Raw genomic sequence first — 20,944 nt, 5'->3', positions numbered from 1 at the left:
CCGGCATCGTCCCCGGGTATCTCGGGGGCTGCGCTGCGGCCTACAGCTGGCTAAAATTAGGGATGCCCGGGTGCGGATAAAAATACAGCCCTCGCTATGTGAAACCTTTAGGGAGGCGGCCAAAGAGCACATCATATGCCTGGCCAGGCTGAGTGGCTGCGTGGCAATTAAAGGCCTGGGGCAGCGTTCCTGGAGCGCTACCTGCGAAGCGCTACCTCCTGTGCAGGGCCTCCGCAGGACTGACCTTTGGGTGATCCATATTTGGGGACTTGCCTTTTAGTTGGAGAAGCAGCAACCCCCTGAGAGGGATGGTTTGGCAATAAACAGCCTCTGCAGGCTGCCCTGGCGGTGGAAAAGGGCAGGAAGGTGGGACACACTCGCTCTCTCCTAGCCCTGCTGCCATCTCCTGCAGCAGCAACTGCTCAGGAGTCTTCTGCCCCTTCTCTTTGACCACCACGATGCTCTGGGACCCGTCATTCACCAGCCTGAATTTTGCAAGGACCTGAAACTTAGCTGCTGAGGGATGCAAGGGGATGCTGCGGGGGACAGCACAGCATTAGGAAGACGGGAGATCCCTCTGCACTCTTTCATAGTGCCCACTGGCTTGCACAACTGGGAAACCAACCGTAACATGAAGGTGTGAGTCCTGCATAAGGCTTCCAAGCCACTGGGGACATACCCTAGATTCTTGCCACCTCCTCCTGTTTCTGAAAACAAAAATATTAATGTTTTGGGACATAAAGTCATCAACAGAATCAGCACCAGCATCTTCACATCAACCAGATTCTTCACATCAACATAAACTGCAGCTTTAAAGAAAACAGGGAAGAAAGAGCAGAAAGTGGAAAGGAGGATGCATTGCTTGAGGGACCTTCATCATCTCCTGTTCCTCTCCTCCCTGCATTGCTGGAATTTAGCTCTTCCATCACTGCCAGCTTGGGAAACAAAAATCTCCCCATGCTTAGGAGAAGCTTACTCCTGACAGCTCTCACAGAGACCCAGATCTGTGTGTCTGGGTGGCTGGGGAAGGTCAGCCTTGCTGTTTGTGGGAACACCAGACAGGTGCTAGCAAAGTAAGAATGAAAATCCAGGCCAGAAAGACATAATGTCATTCCACAATGAAAAACTGACCGTGCTGGGACACCAGCCCCTTCCACTCCAATTTGTAACCCTCTCTGATGGATTTTTTCTGCCATTTGACGGCAAAACCAACACCAAATGCAAGGTTCAGCACAATCCCTGTTGTCTGCAGCTGAAAGAGGATTGTGGCCAGACAGCCTGTCACATTTATAGTGGTGGCACTTCTACTGCTCTGTAACCAAAGATTTCAGAAGGACACTGTGAGTCTAATTAAATCCCCTGAAAGCTTCCCATCACCATACACCTAAGTTCAGACAGGTATGGCAGGTATGAAGCTGAGATGTTCTGGCAGGGAATTGTTTCTTTACATCCCCATTATTCAGACTGACAGTACCTGCTGACACTATCCAAGACAAGGGTGGTGCTTGCTTACTTGGTGGTCCTCAAGCATCACTTTGGGCTGGCGCCTCTCAAAGATCCCAAAGAGCCGTGCCATCCCCTATCCTTACCCAAATGAAAGCTGGCTGTTAGCTGAGGGAAGCAGGAGAAAGGAGGAGTGCTCCCAAACTCACACCACGTGTTCCTGAGGATGCACAGGACACAGCTTGTGATCCCATGGCTAGAAAGCGTGCATTGCACAGGCTTCATGCACATGAGAGAAAGTCTGCAAAATATGTGTGGGTTATGAGCTTACAAGCCCCTGCCGTCTTTGCTGATGCTCTAAGTCAGGTTTACCTGCCCCAAAACTCCTGCTGTACCTCAGGGACTGCATGACCAGTTAGGTCCAGTTCTTCTGGGGCAGTTTCTCCCTTCCACCTCCCCATGCAGCTGTTGGAAGCTACATTACTCGCTATAGAGACCGACACAAAGGCAAGGGCTCTGGCTGGACAAGACTTCAAGCAATATGGATTTAAAAGGAGGAGAAGGAAAAGAAGAAGGAGGAGGAGGGGGAGGAGGAGGTGGTGGTGGAGGAGGAGCTGTGTTCTTACATTACAGCCACCTCCCTCCCACAGTTCCGAGCCAAAAGGATTGTCAAGATTAGAAACATTATCTGCATTCAAATCCCGCTAGCATTATGGAATCAGAAAATACTGTAAGGGGATATATAAATGCTTGATACTGTAATGAGGAGGGGGCAACCAGCCAAGCTGCTGTGCCTCTGGCACGCTCTATATTTTGCTGCCTGATGAGATTCAAATGTAGGTATGAGAATGCGCGCACACCTAGGCACTGGTCAGACTTGCCTGCCCCACTGGCAAGCAGCAAGGGCAGGAGCGAGGTCCGGCCCCCACATAGCTGGCACTTGAAAATGCCACCGTAGGCACTGGCACCCTGCAAAGGTCCCTGCCCCCGGGCGCTGCCACAGTGGAAAGAGCTGCAGCAAGTCTCATGTTGCAAAAAGATTTCCCCAGTGCAGGACCCCAGCACTCCACGGATGAGCACAGCCTGTACCGCTTTGCCTCCTTATCTTGTTAGCACAAAAGCCCAAACGAAGGGGGCAGGCTGCCCGCAGAGCTCAGAGCTCCCTCCTCGCAGCCACACGTACGCACTGCACACTCTCATCAACACACACACACACTGTACACACTCTCACCTATGCACACCCATCTTCTCTTGGGGTGAGCCTCCTCAGAGGGACACCTCCAAACATGCCTACAGGAAAGTCATCCTATCATTCCCTTCCCAGCAAGCTTGTATGCTCACATACATGCCCCTGAAGAGCCACCTTGCATACGCTGCGTGTTTGCATACGCTGCTCCTGATCAAAGATTCCTCTTTTGCAAACATGTCTCACTCCCCACTCATGCCCGACCACTTGTCTGTAGCAGGTGTTGCAGCCTCACATGATGAAGGCACATATCTGAGCTTCTTCAAACACCCCCAAGAAACTCTAACCACCTCCTGCTTACAGCAGTCAAGAGCTATCGGGATCAAACTGCATGTACATGACTAACATAGATATAAGTAAGTAGCCATTAAACTTGGAGCTAGATCAAGTGTGTTTAATGACTGGACAGTTTTCTTCCCTTGGTCCTTCCGTATTTTACTTCTGGTCACAGCACAGCCAGAGTCTTAAGCTTTGACTGAGGAATCTCTTGCTGCTCTACACACCTGCTTCAGCACAGAGAGTGACTGACAATGTCCCCTAAAGCTGCTGGCTCCATCCCTTTTTCCAGTAAAGGCACAAATGCACATAAAAGAGAACAAAAAGCAACTTCTCTCACTACTAGCTGCTTGCACATGTCTAGAGAGCTCAAGAGAGGTGTCCATCTCTTGCTGCTTTATTGGGTTATCAGCTGCTCTCAGGTGCTCTAACATGGATGGCCGTGGCCTGAGCCAGGAGATGGGGCACCAGAACTGGTCGTACCAATGTTCTGATGCATTACTGATAGACATGTAAATACAGACCAGTGCGCTACCCTACTTAGGCAGCATCCCCTGTAAGCAAGAGCCCTAAACATGCAAGCCTCACCTGTATTTCAAAGCCGTAAAACTGCATGTTTCCTCCATAATATGGAGCACACCCTAAAGACAAGAGGCCACATGGCTGCAGGGCGATTAAGGCTGCGGTAATTGCATGTTGCTGTTCCTTGATGAAGATCTGAAAGGAAGATGTGGGTATACACTGCTGCAGGGGACATCCTTTGGAGAAAGAGGCTGTGATAGTTGGTGAAGAATGTCTTTCTGGAGGGCTTTGGAAGAGGCCTGGGGATGTGTATTTGGTGGAAAGGAGAAGACAACCATGTTCTCCAAAATAAAGGTTGCCTCCCTTCACATGAGCAAAGTCCCTGAGCCTAGAGTGCCTGCTGTCTTCCCCAAAATTTTGGTGAAGGGCTGAGCATTGCCAGTGTGGGGAGCTGCCCCGTGGCTTTTGCTCCTTGATGCACTGGATCGCTGCTCGCTCTTGCCACAGCCGGCTGCAGGCAGGGGTTATTTATAGCAGGGGAGCCAAGGGGACACGTGGCCACAGGTGCTGTGGCACCGGCTGACATTCAAACCGGCTTTGAGGCCAGAGGGGGGTACCAAAACGGCCCCCGGAGGAGGGCAATGATCATAAATCAGCCTGCCACCTCTCTGGGAGCCACTTTTCTGCTGCCCTCTCCAGCTTCCCGTGGCTGAGCAGAGGCAAAGACATCCCAGAGGCTTCCGACCCCTCTTCCCCATCCCCAAATCCAGCAGGGTTTTGTGAGGGTGATGGGACAGCAGCATGCTCCCCAAGGCAGGGGACATAGTGGGAATGGCAAGGAAGGCCATCAGCATCGGAGGCATCTGCAGAGAGGCAGGGGAAGAGGAGGAGGGGGTGTTACAGCTGCTCGGTGGTCTGAGGATGATGTTACCACCCCGGTGGGTGCCTGTGGCAGGGCTAAGGAAGCCACCCGCTCGCTTCCCAGGGCGGCCACATGTCCCAGGAGCCCGGGTGGAATTCGCAGGGTCCTACCGCGGGGCACTCGCAGCGTGTCTCTCCTTTCCTCGGATATCTATTTTCACGAATCAGGCAGGAACTTGATATCGTCGAGAGGCCCCTTCATCAAAAATGATGGGAGCGGGGCAGCAGTTTCCAAAGCTGCGAGGAGACAAACATGAGTGTGGCTGGGATTAGCCTGGTTTCCTAAGGAAACCGGGCAAAAATGGGGACCTGGAACAGGGGGCTGGCTGAAGCCAGGACAGGAGATGTAACTTTTACAGCAGAATGGACTGCGTTGGATGTTAGCTCAGCCATGATGCTTTATTGCTCTGCCGTTACACACTGACTCGCCCACAGATCAACACAAGCCAGAGCATTTAAACACTTCTGGGTTTAGGTTTCCTTTCACGGAGATATCAAGAAAAGCAATATGGGACTGCTGTAGGGAGAAAGGAGACATGGGTATGGCCAAGAGCACCTGGTAGTGCAGCACCACCCTGTTTTTGCAAGGCCAGGGAGCATTTGCCACCAAATCATGCATAATCATTGCAGTGCCCTGGCTCTCATCACTCCCAGAGTTAAAATAATCTGCAGTGTCCATGTGTCATGGGTGCAGGTCTTTCTCCCAGCCGTGCCCACTGCTTCAGTGTCCCCGATGCAGCTGAGAGTGCTCTCCCAATGCCCAAGTGTGAAAGAGCAGCTGGCAGCACGTGGTTTCACCAGCAAGCTCGGCGCTGCGACACAGTGGGAAGAAATCCAACCCGTGTGACCTCCAGGCAGCCTTATCTCAGCAAAGAGGCAGCATGTGATGCATGCCACCCATCGGCACCGCCTGGAAGCAAAATATGGGTCACTTGTGCCTGCTGTGCCACCCTGGCAGGCCACAATGTCCTTTAGCTACCCTCTGGCATTCGTGCTGCTAATGCTGGGCTTTGGTTCCTCCCCCACAGCTGGCAGCTCAGGTCCTGGAGCCCAGGAGCATCGGGTTTGGGATGGTGGACTCCAAGAAGGATGCCAAACTTGCCAAAAAGCTAGGTGAGTCCCATGTTTGATACGTCTGGAACAGCTTGGTAAGAGTGCAGGAGTGATGCCAGCCCGAGAAGCCAGCCCAATCCTTGTCACCAGGATGGAGAGGGTGATGGTGGCAACTGCACACCTGGGGAGGATCAGGTTGGGGGCAAGGTTGAGAAGGTTGAAGTTAAACTAAAGCAGAGAGCTTCTGCCTCTCCAGGAGGCAACAAACTGGCAGCCCTGACTGTTGTACTCCGCCATCACACAGTGCAGGAGCGCAGGGCACCTGATTTTGGAGCCTCCACAGTGATCTGCCATTCAAATCTGCCAGCCTGCCATCCGCAGCTTCTCTACCAAATGCTTCCAACTTTTGCCAAGGCTAGCTAAGCCTCAGAGAGTTTAAAACCCACTTTGGCTTCCTGGTCACTTTTTATGTTCACAGAGCTGAGCCTTCTCTAGGCAGAGAGCACAGCCCACACTAAGGTCCATTCTCTATATAGTGACAGGTTGGTCAAATTTGGGGTGGTAGAGCAAGCTCAGGCTGAGGTCTGTCCCTCGTGCCATGACCCACCAGCCAGGAGATTGCCAGGGTTATTTCTGACTGGACCAACTCAGACGACTGGCAACTGCATTTTCCCAGGAGGTGTTGCCAGAGTAACCAGCAAGATGCTCTGTGGTAAAAAGAGTGATGCTTTTAGTGATGTGTTGTCCACATGATGTTTCCTGTCTCCTTCTTTCAGGCTTGGTTGAAGAGGGAAGTCTCTACGTCTTTAAGGAGGAGCGGTTGATTGAATTTGATGGGGAGCTGGCCACAGATGTCTTGGTGGAATTCCTCTTGGATGTAAGCACAGATAAGCTCAGAGCTAGACAAAGCTTCCCAGAGAAGACCTTGAAAATACTCAACTTTGCTAAAAAACAGAGGTTATTTTTATTTGAAACTCCATCCCTGTATGCTGCACACTGGCATATAAATTATATTGTTCGCCAACTTCCTAAATACTTGTCTGACCATGACTTGCCAGCAAAGCCAATATCTTTATATCCCACCAACCACTTATATCTTAAAGACACTTTGCTCCCTTTCCTGTTTATGGAGTGTTTGATTGCTTGACTAGAGAGCTAGTCCCCCACCCCAGTTAGCAAGCTGGCATGCAAACACTTTGACATTTGCAAAATCCTTCACTCTTTTCTAAGAGCAGAAGATAAGAGTTATTTTCAAAAACCATAAAAGAAGTATAATTCCCATGGAACAACTAAAAACAGCTCAATTCATTGAAAAAAATAAATGTTGCAAACTACTTGCCCATTTCTGGACCCAACCACACAAACAACGCAGCATGCTGCTGCCTCTTCAGCAAGCTTACTCAATTGCACCGCCAAAAACTAGAGAAGAGCAAGGCTGGGGAAGAGAAACAGCTCCCTAGGCCCTCAGCTCCCCTTCAGCAATGCATTTGTGGCCACACGCATTAGACATGATGGGCAAAACACATGCAGGTGGCCTTGGGGACAGAAGTAGGGTCTCTCCCTCCCCACTGATGAGGGGTGCAGTGTAAGGCACTTTGTGAAGCTCTGTTGGCTGTGCTTTGTGGTGTGCTGCTGATAAATCATGTTCTGTGAACAAAAGGGGAGAGCAAGAACTTCTGTTTGTGTGTTTTCCACGCGAGGTAAAACAACTAGAAAAGCAGGGTAATAAAAGCAAATGCATCTGCAGTGCCTGGGCAGCCTGATCTCAAAGGAAAATAAACCCAGTGGTCCTCTACAGGCTTTACCGTGGCCTGCCTGCATGTTTTTCTAGTGAAGCCACACCTGTTAAAACCAGTGTTGCTTGGCAAAAATATGATCTGACCAAATCCTTTTACCAGCAGTGGTTATTTAAGAAACAAAGTTTGGACTAATGATATGGTAGATTGATCTTCCAACTTCCTCATCAAAAGTGTGATGTATCTGGGGCCGAAGCATGGGTTTAACCCACTCTGAATAGGTAGATCAGTATGGAAAATACACTTCCAGTCTTTCCACTGCTCCAAAACATCATTTGGCCACCCTTTAGCATGCCCTTTTTAACGTTTTCCAAAAGCATGTTCTTTGTAATCAGCTCTTCCAACAAATTACACTTAAAAATAATTATATCCATTTTCAAAGAAGCCCACAGTCCCCATACCAGCCCCTTTCAACTGTTCTCCCTTCCTCTCAGCCTCTCCAAAGCCAGCTGCAACTGCTACCCCTTCTCTCTCATCACAGCAGTCCCTCATCATCTATTTGGGCTACCCTGACCTCTCTCAGCCTCCCTCTTGATGCACCAGCCTGTGCAGTGAACCTACTAAGAGCTCCCTCTGAAGGTGACCTATGTCTCTTGGTTCCTTGCATTAAGGCAAAGAGCACCAAGCAGAGAAACTTGGTGATATCTTTCTTAGTCTGCTAGAGACACAGTGTGCCAGTCACAGGTTGGTGTTATCAAATGCATTTGTCGTGGCAGCTGCTAGAAGACCCCGTGGAGATCATAAACAGCAAGCTGGAGCTTCAGGCCTTTGACCAAATTGATGAAGAAATCAAACTCATTGGCTACTTCAAAGGAGAAGACTCTGAACGTAAGATGCATGTGTCCCTTGAGGGACTTGGAGCCTTGGTGGGGGCGCTGGGGGGTCATTGGTTCCTGCTCATGAACATTAAGGGCAAGAGATGCTGCAGTGCAATAGTTGCTGGAGGATGAGGTACACATTAAGTACCATCTTGAGAAATGTAAAGCAGCAGCAAGCAAGACAACTTTGGGCAGCCTGGCCCCAATGCTGGAGCACCTCCTTGCATTTCCCAGGGTTTTTGTGCTGATTGCAGCCCCTGCTCTGTGTGGCACGCTGGGATCTGTAGTTTTCCTCAGCCCTGTAGGGCTGCACAAAGCGTGTCCCGTTTGCCCCACGTGAAATGGTTCTTGTTTGTAAACCCTGGAAGAGTGGAAGAAACACAGTGCTGTCATCTGCTGTATCTTGTAATAATTTATAATTGCTCTTCCCTTGTGCCTTCTGCGCTGATCAGAGCGAGACCAGCTGTCTATGACATCTTTTCTTCATTCCCCTTTCCTCCTTCCAGATTACAAGGCATTCGAGGAAGCTGCTGAACACTTCCAGCCCTACATCAAATTCTTTGCCACATTTGACAAAGGGGTAAGCATCCACAGACCTCACCACAGGAGCTCACAGCCTCCTTTCTGCACAGCTTAGATCTTTTCAGTTGCAAAGGTCTAGGCTCTGAAGTAAGAAGTTAAGAGTAAGCCTTCCCTAAATCTCTGGGTGTTGTGTTTTGGGTGCACTGGTGCAAAGAATGAGAGAACGTGGTCCTGGGAGTCCTGCTGTAGGATACCCTGCTTGAACAGGGTTGTTGGGCCAGATGACCTCCAGAGGTCCCTTCCAACCTCAGTGTTCTGTGAATTTGTGGACCAAGGGAGCCATCCAGCCATCAGAGCTCAGCTATACCTTCCTCCATCTCTGCAGCTGGCCCCGGCCCTCCCGGGCCATGAGCTGCTGCATCACCTTCACAGTGGGCATGTCACTGCAAGGATGGAGCAAGGCTGGCATGCAGGAATGAGAAGCGGGAGTCCTTTGCTCTGCTGAGGCTCATCTGCTTTTCTGTTTGAGGCTCTCGAATCTCAGACAGATGAGATAGGTGTACTCCTGCTTCATGCTCCTTGTGTTCAACACATAAACAGCAATGAGCTGCTCTGTGGAATAAATGGGAGATGCTCAAATAGGGGTCGTAGAAAAAAATGGAACAGAAGAGGCATAAGGTGCAAACAGATCCTGTGTTTATCACAAAACTCTGCTCTTCCTTTAACTTCCATATCTACCACTTACATGGTGTTTTCCAGAGGCTCAGGATGTTCCCAGACTTAATATCTGGCTCCAGCTCCTTGTTTTGAGCATTCCTGTAACTTGTGGTATTTGTGTCTGCTTTTGGGTTTGGCCCTGTTCCAAGACGAAAGGCCGTTTCTGCAGCATGAAGTCAGGTCCGTAACCAGCTCCATTAGGCTTGTGAGACTTGGACTTTGGCCTTGCTCTGCCCCAGTGCTTGACAATAGCAGTGCAGAAAGCATCAGTGGTTTTTATAGCAAGGAAAGACTCACACACGTTTTGCTGGCCACCCCTAAGAGTGCATGCTATGAGAGAGAAAGCGCCTTGACCTCAGCTCTGCCACCAGCAGAGGCTCTGGGTGGGCCAGGAGGCACCTCAGGCTCACTCACCTGTGGCCATCTGCCCTGCAACAGGTCGCCAAGAAGCTAGGTCTGAAGATGAACGAGGTGGACTTCTACGAACCGTTCATGGACGAGCCTGTTCACATCCCCGATAAGCCTTACACGGAAGAGGAGCTGGTTGAATTCGTGAAGGAGCACAAAAGGTACGTGGTGTACAGGATGCTCCTGGCCACGGGAAGTGGGCAAAGGTGTCCATCATCGCAGGCTTGACCCTCCAGGGCAGCCCTTCTCAGTAAAAATGAGGGTGACTACCACCTTTTGGCTGTTTGCTGACCCATGCTTGAGATTTTGATGGCTCTTTCCACTCCCTGATCCCACGTAAACACACGGAGTTAAATACAAGGGCACAGCTATCTCTGAAGCTCTGCATTTTTGCACCCTTAAAAAATACAAGGGACCAGAAAAGAGCTAAAGAAAAACAGGGCCATTGATGCTGCTAGGGCACCACAAGTAGAGAGATTTGTATTCACACACATACACAAGGTTTAGAGACAGGAGCTTGTGTCTTGAATCTGCAACTTGGAGACAGATCTCTGCTTTTTTTTTTTTTTTTTTTTTTTTTTTTAAGGTATGAAGGGGTCCTCTATTTCCCACGTACTCTCAGGTCACTTTGCTGACCTCCTGGACTTCCTGACCTTGGCCTTTCCCATCTTCTTTCCCAAGCTGTTTCTGTCAAGCAGCAGCAGCATCAGGAGGCTGATTAAATGCAGTCAGCTAAATGCTAGCCTAATAAGGCAAGCCCTCCATCAGCACAGAACTGCAGTGAAAACTCCCCATGTCTTACATTTTTTGAGATGCTATGTTGCACTCGGTAAGAGCCATTTATTTTGTCAGTGCCAAGGCTCAGAAGGGGATTTAAAGGAATCTCAAGGAATTGGATGCCTGCTCTGGTTAGAATACTTTGATTACCTGTGCAAAATGCTGGGGGTGGACCAGCATTTTGGGGAACCCCCCCCCCCCATTTTGGTGTAGCAACATGGGGCTGAATTCTGCTTCCTGAAATCACCTAAAATGCATTTACTCTGATCTCTTTAGCACAGGGGACTAACTGGTGTAAATCTGGAGTAACTCCACTGACATCAGCATATATTGGCGTGCTCAAAGTCCTTTGCTCCAAGCTTCCTTCCTCCAAGACCTTCCCCCCTAAAATGGCTAGGGAAAGCATCTGAAAAGCCATGTACAAGTACATTACTGTGCATTCATTCAACATAATCTCTAGTTTCTGACAAAGAGCAATGAGGATGTTTTCTGGGTCAAAAATTTTATCCTTGACCTTGTGCTTAGTGGCTATTTCTTTGATTTTTGTCATTTTTTTAACCTCATTTCTACTTTGATGCTGAAAGTATCCAGTTGTAATGTGGTCCACTGGTGAACTATGCATTGCATCATACAAATATTCCTCTTTGTTCAGTTTATGCCTGCCACCTGATAATTTCTCTGTATGCCTGCTAGCTCTTGTGCTATGAGGAACAATGACTAGCCATTCCCTGTTTCAATTCTTTTTATCATTCCTGACATTTTTTACACCCCTGCCAAACCCCTCTTCAGTCACATATTTTTCAACACAAAAAGGTCTCATCCGGTTACTCTCTGTGAAACAGCGGCCATTCCATACCTTTGTTTACCACTGCCATGTTTCCACGTACCTGTTTTAGTTGTCCCATAAGATTTTCATGATGAGATGATCCGAAACACAAATGAATTCAGCGTGGGGGGTGCACAGTGGAGTTGTCCATTGCCATAACAATACAATGTGTTTTGCTCTTCAGCCATTTCCTAACCATTTGCAAACTTCTTTTTGTCTTTTGCCTTTGGAGCTGCTGCGTTCTCAGTTTGTGACACCTGGGCCTCTTCGCTGAGAGGCAATAATTGATGATAACCAGTTTAGAGCCCGTTGCTGCACCTGTACAATCAGGGTTGTTTTTCTGCAAGTGCGTTACTTCCTATATGTCTATCCATCATGCAGACACTCGAGTCTCAGGAGACGCCTCTGTGACTCCTCACCGTCAGGCTTGGTGTTGGCCGTCTGAGTAATTGGATATGATAAGCAAATGCTGTCATCTTCCTATTTCCCAGCTTTTTCAGATTATGTAAAAATATGTTATGCATATGATCATGTCAAAGCATATGCTGTGAATCTTAATTGGCTCCTCAGAGCCCTTAGGAACCTTTAAAAATGTGAATCTCCACTGCTCTGGTAGTGAGGCAAACCAAAGCGACAGGTTACACATCTCCTTAAGGCCACCTCATCCTGGCCATATGCTGCCACTCCCTTTACCAATTTGTCCTAGGCCCTCATCGACTGACACTTCTCTTTGCAGCAACTCTTGGGGCTGGTCTGCCACAAAGAGCTGCCGTGCTGGGGGAACCTCCCTGGACACTGATGCCACAGTCAGCAGAGCTGCAAAAGGTCACTTGTGCTGTCTGCTATGGGCTTGTGTCCCTTGGGTGCTCACCTCTCAACCTGCCAGGCTTTCTGACAGGCTTCCTGCTTTGGATGTGTCCAAAAATATTTACTATTCCTTTTTTTCACCCTGTTTGAACTACTTCTCAAAAAAAATTCCTTTGGTTGGTCTTGCGATTTAAATGTTCGTTCCATTGGTTATTATGATATAATTCTTCTTGCCAGAGGTTATTTTTTGCTTCAGCAGAGTCTGGGGAGACTTTTATGGTGGAATTAAGCTGGGGTGGAACTGACAGAAAAAGGGAACAAGGCCCCATAGGAAAACAAGAGTGTGAACAGCCCAGGGACTGCAAAACAAAAGTGAATGGGCCAGCTCACGCTCTCAGCATGGACAGAACAATCTGCCATGTGTGGCACTGATTCCCTAGCATGTCCCAGCACAGAGAGGCGTCTCATCTTCCCGAGCACAAATAACGTCTGCACTGACTCCAGAGGGGCAAGGGCAGGGTTTTATCACCATGCATGAAAGCAGAAGTTGACCCTCTCTGCCCCCAGGTTCACGTTCAAAATGTGGTGGCTTACAGTTCTGACTCCAGCCACTGATCAAATGTGCCATGGTGACCTCGACCTTGACACCAGCGTTGTTGTTGTGTGACAGTGCTGGATGTGTCCTCAAAGAGCCTTTTTGTCCTCTTTTCAGAGCCACCTTGCGGAAGTTGCGTCCAGAAGACATGTTTGAGACGTGGGTAAGCACATGTGGGTGGGGAGCCTTGCATCCCCTGCTAGCTTCCAGAAAGAAACAAACCCATTCTGGCTACTGAACCAATTCGCCAAAGACCCGGCCTCTGGCTGAGCAAAATAAATAAATAAATAAATAAAACGGAAAAAAAAAAAAAAAACCACAACAGCAACAAAAAGTTTCTCAGTATCATAAATAATTAATTCCCAAGAACCAACTATTCTCCCCCAGAAATGGAAGACCAGAAGCTAGTCTCAGTTAAGTAACTACTCCAGCCGCCCCAAAAGGTATCTGTTTTTGATTATCTCTGTAGCAACCATGGAATAGAGATGCAGAGCACCCTTGAGAAGGATTATCTAATGGGTGTCAGTGATGGTGGTGGAGCGACCAGGGTGGCCTTCTCACTGGGGGAGTTACGGAGATTATACCGAATGGATGACTCATGGAAGTTGTGCTGGAGCAGCTGTACAATTCAAAACACAATCGAGGGCAGGCAATTCAGCTAATTATATAGATTGCAGAGCAAATCATCTGTTGATTGCTCTTCTCACAGTGTGAGAAAGCTGCAAGTCAGCAGTCATGAAGAACTAACTAGCAGTTTTGAAAAGATAGCATGCACAGGTCTCTCCTGGTCTGCAAAGTAGGGGAGGAAGGATAGGGTCAAAATTAAAGAAAAATTGTGTATTACAAATTATTCCTTTGCTGTGAATGAATAAGATGTTAATAGCCATTTAGGGAACTTTAAGTGCCAGCTGAACACTGGGAAAAAAAAGCTGAGCAGGTGCCTTATAGATGTTAGAGTAGTTGCAGTCATTCCTCCAAAAATCTCAGTACAGCAGTTTTAACAGCATTCGATATACAACATGAAATGCCGTGGGACTCAGAAGCACCAAAAACCCTGGGAATCTTTAATACAACAAGGCAAGAGGTAATAAAACTGTATTAGGAGTTATGAGTCACTAAGGCGTGATAGGTTTTTATTTGTTTTGAAATACAGATTCTGTGTAGAATATGGCTTCCTAGATCCATTGAAGTCCCTCAAAGTTATTTTCGTGGGCTTCAGTGGGACCCAAATTTCACAGGCAGTGATTTTAATTTCATACTGAATACATTCTAAAATAACCTCCAGAGAAGTATGAATTGTCAGTGGTAGGATATTTGCTTGAAAAACAGCATAGGAATACAGAGCTCGCCTCTGCTACAAGCAGGAGACCTGCATCGACACCATGACAGGCTGGGTTCTGGTCTTGATGCAAGTTCAGAGTGGCTTCACTGGAGTTACTCCAGTTTTATTTGCTGCATTGGAGGTCAGAATATAGATATATTAGATAACAATATATATACTTTTATATATATATATAGGTTTTATATATATTTGTATTTTTCTGTCTGACACTGCTGCTGGCAAATATGGAGAAAAAACAATGTTATAGATTTTGCCAGCTGTAAGTGGTCTGAATCCCAAAGTAAATCTGCCCAGAATGCTCCTGTGAAAATATATTCCCCAAAGACACCAGCAAAGGCCCAACACCTGCTATTGTTTTTAAAGATAATGTTTTCCACTTAATCTTTCAGGTTTTTTTTTTTCCTTTCAGTTTTTGATGGTGGCTTTGTCACCTCTGGGCTCAGAATGGAAAAGAAATTAGCATTTAGATGGGAATTTCTTCTCGCATTAAAACCAATTGAAATGGAAACCAGGACCAGCAGCGGGTGAGGAACGTGAAGCCGTTCCGTGGGAGATGACATTCATAGCAGGCGGATGATGAAGCAGCTGGCAGATCGATTGGCCTTTGCCAATATCATTAACCATTGCTCACGTGTCTCATGGAGAGAAGCAGCCTCCCAGGCTGTCATTTCTATTCCCAACTCATTTTAGCCTCAAATTGAGCCTCCCACTCAATGCCCTTCGCTGTTCAGAGACCCTCACATAAAGCAGAGACCCTTCCCTACAAAAGCAATGCCAAATAAGCCACCTCACCTCCCAAAATAGGAGGGAACCTCCTTCATTGGCCCTGAAGGAGGATGTTTGGGGGCTGAGCGTGATAGGGGAGATATTTGTAGTCCCAGAAGCAGTTGCAAATTGACAAGGTTAGGTGACTTTGCGCATGGTGGGTGAGCCACTATTCCCATGCTACTGGGTTCTCAACATTCTCTGCAAGCAAGGTTTTGCCCCACACCATCAGAAGCTCTCTTGCTTTTGCCATCACAGTGCCCACCTCATTTTTAGTCACAGGACATCAGCAATGCTACCCAAATAACCTGGTTCAGTGCCTGCTGCTTCCACAACCCAGCCTCACCTCGGCTCCCATTTCTGGTGTCTCAGTGGGGCCTCCTTTTGCGACTGTCCTGTGTATTCAAAGGTATCCCACCACTCCTCGTCTCCAGAAACCACCCTGTCCTCTCTCTCTGGACCATCAATAAGAATATTTTTGTTGTTTGCAGGAGGATGACATGGAAGGAATCCATATCGTGGCCTTCGCTGAAGAAGATGACCCAGGTAGGGGGCCATTTTCCTCCTCGCATGACTCCCACAACTCCCACAACCAGCAAGGAAGCAGAGGCCCGGGCACCGAGATCTGTCCCTAACTCTGAGTCTGTCTTGCTGTGTGAATTGGGAATGTGCTGAGGGCTGTTTTTGTCACATGCACGCAGGAAACCCGTGGGCACTGGTTCCTGAAAAGCCGTGGAATCGGTGATTTTCAATGCCATCAGCATGCCGAAAAGCTTCAGCCTCTCAGGAGCTCAGCTCCTCCCTTGCCACAAGAAAACAGTGACAATGTTCCACTCTGTGGAGGGATTATGAGGCTTAATTCATGTGTAACTAATTTCAATACCCGAGGAGGATGCTCCAAATTAAAAGCCTTATTATCAGAAGAAAAGGCAGGGAGACAGCGTTTTAATGAGAATTATAAACAACTCCTGCATTCACAGAGGGTGAGGGAAGTCAAAAAACACACAAGCAAAAGTAGCTGGGTGTTTGTGGGAGAGGGCTGTAGAGGTTCTTCTGTCATTTCAGATGGCTTTGAGTTCCTGGAAATCCTGAAGCAGGTTGCCAGGGACAACACCGATAATCCCGACCTGAGCATTGTGTGGATTGACCCCGACGACTTTCCTCTGGTGAGTGGCAGGGGCTGGTTTCCTTCCTTGGTTTGGTGCCTGGATGTGTGCACACACACAGGAGCACAGGAATCGCCCCAGCCCATGCACAGGCTGCAAAGGAAGGGACACAGGACTAGGGGCTATCACTGGGAGCTACTCATTTGGGTGGCCTCTCTTCCCTCCTGCCTCCATGTGTGGTCCCCTCCCCACGGGCTGTCCACCTGAATTTAGACAAAGGGGTATTGCAAAGGTCCTGGTTGAGTTTTGTTTCTCGCTCCCGCAGCTGATCACTTATTGGGAGAAGACCTTCAAGATTGACCTGTTCAGGCCACAGATCGGCGTGGTGAACGTCACAGACGTGAGTAGCATGTGTCCGAAAATCCAGCAATCCCAAGATTAGAGTGCTCAAAATGATGGGGCCCAAGGCAGAAAACAGATCTGCTGGCATCAGTAGGATTTCTATCAAGTGCAAGGAGACCAGGCTTTTTCCCTGAGGAAGAAGCATCAGGACCTCCTCATCCCCATGTTCAAGTGGAGTTCTAACACCTCCAACGTTGGGGTTTCAGTCTGAGCATATTTCTGCTGCTGAGTTGCACACAACACACTTCTGCCAAGGACAAGACCATCCCTGTGATCTGAGCTTCAGGGCTTTGCCAGGTTTCACTTTCAAGGTCTCACGTTTCTACCCTGTCCTGCAGCATGCGCATTTGTCCATGCATCTTTGTCCATGCTGCTCTGACTGAACCTGGCTGGGTTTGTGGAGGAAAAGCTGTGCTCAGGACAGAGAAATGGGGAAAAAAGGAGGGTGTTTTTGCAGCAGAAGCAGAAAAGCACAGCTTGTGTGTAGGAGGGAAAGATGGTCCCCAGCAGATGACAGGGAGCAACCTCACAGATCAAAAATGAATAAATAAATGCACAGCTGTGATGAGAATATGACATAATCTGGTAAATGAGGGATCCTGCTGGGGTGAAGAGGGTGTACTAGGGTTTGTCCAGGCCATCCTCCGCCTCAGCCACCACTGTGCAAGAGGTGCTGGAGGGTCAGGGGTGGGAGGAGGAGACATGTCCACCTACCCATCTACCTTGAAGCTAGAGAGCTCTGGGTCTGATGTCAGGTTGCTTGTGCACAGTGGTAGGGAAGGCAAAGTGATGGGGTTATAAAGAAAGCAAAGACCCTGGATTTTGCCCATCCTGTTGAAGGGAATGAGAAGGAGGTGCTCATGTTGGTTTAGGAGCTACAGATTAGGTGCAGTGCTGGCTGGATGTGCCCTGTGTTTTAGAGCAGCATCTGTCAGATGATTGGGCAGACAAAGAAAAAGGAAGAGAGCCAAGGTAGCATCTGTCACCTACCATCATGAGATAGAGGAACAGACAAGCCAGAAATAGAGCCCAAGCCTTCCATTTTTTCCCTATATTACTAGCCCATGATATATCTTTTTGCTGTATTTACTGCAGTTGGCTGTGTTTAAGTCACGTCAAAGTGACATTAAACAGCTATCAATGGAAATTCGTGGAAGCAGGACTGTCAGCAGCAAGAGAATCATTTACAAAGCAGTAATAGGCAGGAACATATGCCTTATTATCTGACAGCCACTAAGAGACCTGTAGAAACTCATACTTTATCTAGATTTGATATAGTAAATGTTTCAGATTGTTGATTACAGTATTTGCAGGTTTTACTTCTTTCCTCTTAAGTCTGTTTTCTATTCCTCAAGAGAGAGATTTAAGAAAGTTCTAGGTTGGCTGGTGATATCTAAAACAAACATTGAGCTCATTTCGCTATTTCAGTGTTACATCACTGCTTTCAGTGGAGTTACACAGGTACAAAGTGAGGCTTACACAGCAGAGAACAAATAAACACTCCTGTTGGCTTCAGTGGACATAACCCCTGTGACCCCATCACTTCTCTAAAAACCTGCCAATGCAAACAGCAGAGCTCCCAGAGGCCCCCACTGGCCCCATCGCATTGTTGTGGCTCAGGACTAGTGCCATGACATGCTGCAGAACATTGCTGCTCTTTTTGCAGAGGATCTTCTCTAGATGCAATGTGCCCACTCCCCTCCAGTTTGTCTGAAGCTGTCCCTTTTTGCCACAGGAACTGTCCTGGGGTCAGGGACAAGGTCATTTGCATGAAGTAAGAGCTGCTTGCTCAGTTTAAGGAGGGAAATATTGTAGAAGAAATACGGCATAAGAAAGCCCCCAGCATATGAAAAGCTCTTGCTTCTGCAACATCAAACGCTGAATGAGGTAACCTGACAGCACCTCTGTGAAATAGGAGGCTGATCCTGTTTTGCAGAGAGGGGACAGTGAAGGGAAAAGGGCTTACTCGGGTGTTTGCCCAAGGAACCTGTAGCAAAGCAGAGGGAAAATCTTTCATTTCCGGGTCTCAGAGATAATCTAAGCTGTGCTTCCTGTCCCTGGCTAATAGCTGCAATTAGGCAGCACATTCTTACTGCATTTCAGATGTGTTGTTACTGAACCCCACCCTTTACCCCTCCAGTTTATGGAAGTAATGCAGACAGCTGGAGAGAAAGAGCAGGCGGGACCCATAGTCCATGTAAAGACCCATAGTCCAGCTCTTGCTGACAGATGTAAGCAGTGCAGGAGTAGGAACAGGAATCTAACATGGGGCGAACAGCACCACACACTCCTGTAGACCCATCAAGCAGTCCCACTGCTCGCAATCAGATGCAATGTCACGTCGTGGGGGAGTGGTAATTTTGGCAGAGAGATATTGTGGCTGGTCCTGCCCACAGGCAGTAGGGAGGGAGCTAATGCCACCACCATCCCTGCATCCTAGCCGGTGCCCAGCTCTTATCACCACAACAGCAATCTGATCTGAATCTGATCTCTTTGCAGGCTGACAGCGTCTGGATGGAGATCAGAGACGATGATGATCTGCCCTCAGCCGAGGAGCTGGAGGACTGGATAGAAGACGTGCTTTCTGGGAAGATAAATACTGAAGACGACGATGATGATGATGACGACGATGATGACGACGACGATGATGACGATGACGATGATGATGATGATGATGACGACGACGATGACGACGACTAATTGTGACTCTGTACAGTTTGACTTGTGGGGGCCGAGAGGCCTCCCCCCGCGGCAGGTCCCTCCATTGGAAGACCTGTGTTTGAGCGTCAGCAAGCACCGCCTGCTCCTCCTTTCCCCCCTGCCCCGCTCTCCCCGCCCTTGCTGGGACCCCCGGCCTGATTCTCAGCGGTGCTGAGCCAGCAGAACTGCCCCCGCAGCGGGTGGCACCGGCAGGCACCCAGCACCGCTGTAAATCATGCCTCCTTAGGAAGGACAATAGGAATCTGCAGGGAACCTGCCCCAGTGCCCAGTGCAGGAGGAAAGCGCCCGCCTGCTCGCTGCCAGAGGGACACAGGGAGCCAATTTGCATTTTCCGTGCTCATTGGCCCTGCATGCACATGCAAAGACCAAGTCTCACTCCAAGACATAGGGAAGGTCACTGTAAAGTTTAGCCCTTTTATTAAACAAAATGCCCTTTGCAGCTACTCTGCCAAGACCACCGACTCTTGCAAGTTCTGCTGCACGAAACCATAGCTACTCGTTAACATGCTAGGAGCAGCAAAAAGGTTTGGGAGGGGAGGAAGGTTTTAGGGACGCTAGTTAATTTTCAGAGTCCATAAAACAACAGGATACTCATATCAAGCAAAAGGTAGGGCAGGTGGTGTGATACAGGACATCACAGCTTGGAGGTTCTTGAATTCGGAAGTTTTTGAATGCTGGAAAGGCTGATTCAGGCCTGAACCCAAACTCTGGAGGCTGAACACCACAGCACTGAACCAAACCATTGGTTCTAAAACTCAAAGAAACACCAGAGCAGACCCCAGGCCAGTTACAAACTTCTTCAGCCAAGTCTGTGCTGGGGCTACCTTCCCTTTCAGGTGAGCTTCAGCTGGATTAAAGGTGGTTCACGAGATAGCATACTCCTGCCCATGGAAACATTCTGAGGGGCTCACCCTGAAGCCCCCTATTCCCCATGACCTTCCAAGCTTTATCTGACTTTTAACTTAAATTCCACATAGCATCTTTTCCCATGACCAAGCTGCTAGGAGGGAACATATCCATCCAACCACATTAGATGCTGGATAAAGTGATTTGGGCTATGAGCAGTGAAAGCATTCGAGCTGTTTGGCCTTAACATATTCACTTGCAAAGTCGCTCCCTGCTTAGAGGCTGAGATGTCCCATGGTAGCCTGTGAGAAGCTCTTTTTACTGCAGACTGAGGAGATCAAGGCGTCATTTCAAAGCCAACGGTGTCACATCATACAAAGCTACTCAGTCCTAGCCAGTGCAGCTCCATCCATGTGCAGGTCACTTCAACAGTTAGGTCTCCCTGCTTTCCCATGCCAGCAGATTTCAATTGTCTTAGCTTATTAGGTTTGACAATAGTGCAATGAATGGAGAGCTTGGAGACAGCTTTATCTTTATAAATACATTTATAAATATATTTTCCAGTCATTCAGACTCGTTAGCAAAGATAGGGTACACATGTCCTCTCTTGAAACAGACAAAAAACATTGTTCTGGTCTTTCTTTTACTGACTCATGTCAGAGATAAGTGATGTTAGTGGAAATTACAGCGCAAGGGGCAGGAGAATCAGAGCTCACTATATGAATGCGAATTAGCCTGATGAGAAACAAGGTTTACACACCATATATTTCCTTTACTGGATGAACTGCAAAGCAAGATTTTACAGATTTCTTTTTTTTCCTGCCTGTTGGTCAGTCTCTTTGTCTCTCTCTTTCTCTCTATACATGAGCTGAAATAGAAATTGGAAATTACTGGTATAAAAAGGCTGAAGTACTGATATACTTCTACATGTGCCATGTCCCATTGGTGGAAGGTGCCAGCATGAACACGCAGCTATATATCTGTGTATCTCTATGCATATGAATGAATACTGTGCTGACGTGGCAGATGACTGTA

General features: G+C 48.2%; 1 protein-coding gene across 1 annotated transcript in view; it reads left to right on the top strand.

Annotated features, from left to right (window-relative positions):
• Window positions 1-20,944, top strand: part of CASQ2 (calsequestrin 2) — a 28,488-nt gene extending 7,544 nt beyond the window's left edge. Inside the window, exons 2-11 of the mRNA XM_067003935.1 lie at window positions 5,437-5,521; window positions 6,238-6,338; window positions 7,974-8,085; window positions 8,582-8,655; window positions 9,753-9,883; window positions 12,845-12,890; window positions 15,326-15,380; window positions 15,900-16,000; window positions 16,266-16,340; window positions 18,842-20,944. Of these exons, the coding sequence (XP_066860036.1) occupies window positions 5,437-5,521; window positions 6,238-6,338; window positions 7,974-8,085; window positions 8,582-8,655; window positions 9,753-9,883; window positions 12,845-12,890; window positions 15,326-15,380; window positions 15,900-16,000; window positions 16,266-16,340; window positions 18,842-19,042 (981 nt within the window). The 3' untranslated portion in view covers window positions 19,043-20,944. The remainder of the gene's footprint in view (window positions 1-5,436; window positions 5,522-6,237; window positions 6,339-7,973; window positions 8,086-8,581; window positions 8,656-9,752; window positions 9,884-12,844; window positions 12,891-15,325; window positions 15,381-15,899; window positions 16,001-16,265; window positions 16,341-18,841) is intronic.

Source organism: Anser cygnoides, chromosome 1 (genome assembly GCF_040182565.1).
Source record: "Anser cygnoides isolate HZ-2024a breed goose chromosome 1, Taihu_goose_T2T_genome, whole genome shotgun sequence".
NCBI lineage: Eukaryota > Metazoa > Chordata > Aves > Anseriformes > Anatidae > Anser > Anser cygnoides.
Note: the sequence above shows the minus strand (reverse complement) of the source record. Positions and strands in the feature narration are given on the sequence as shown.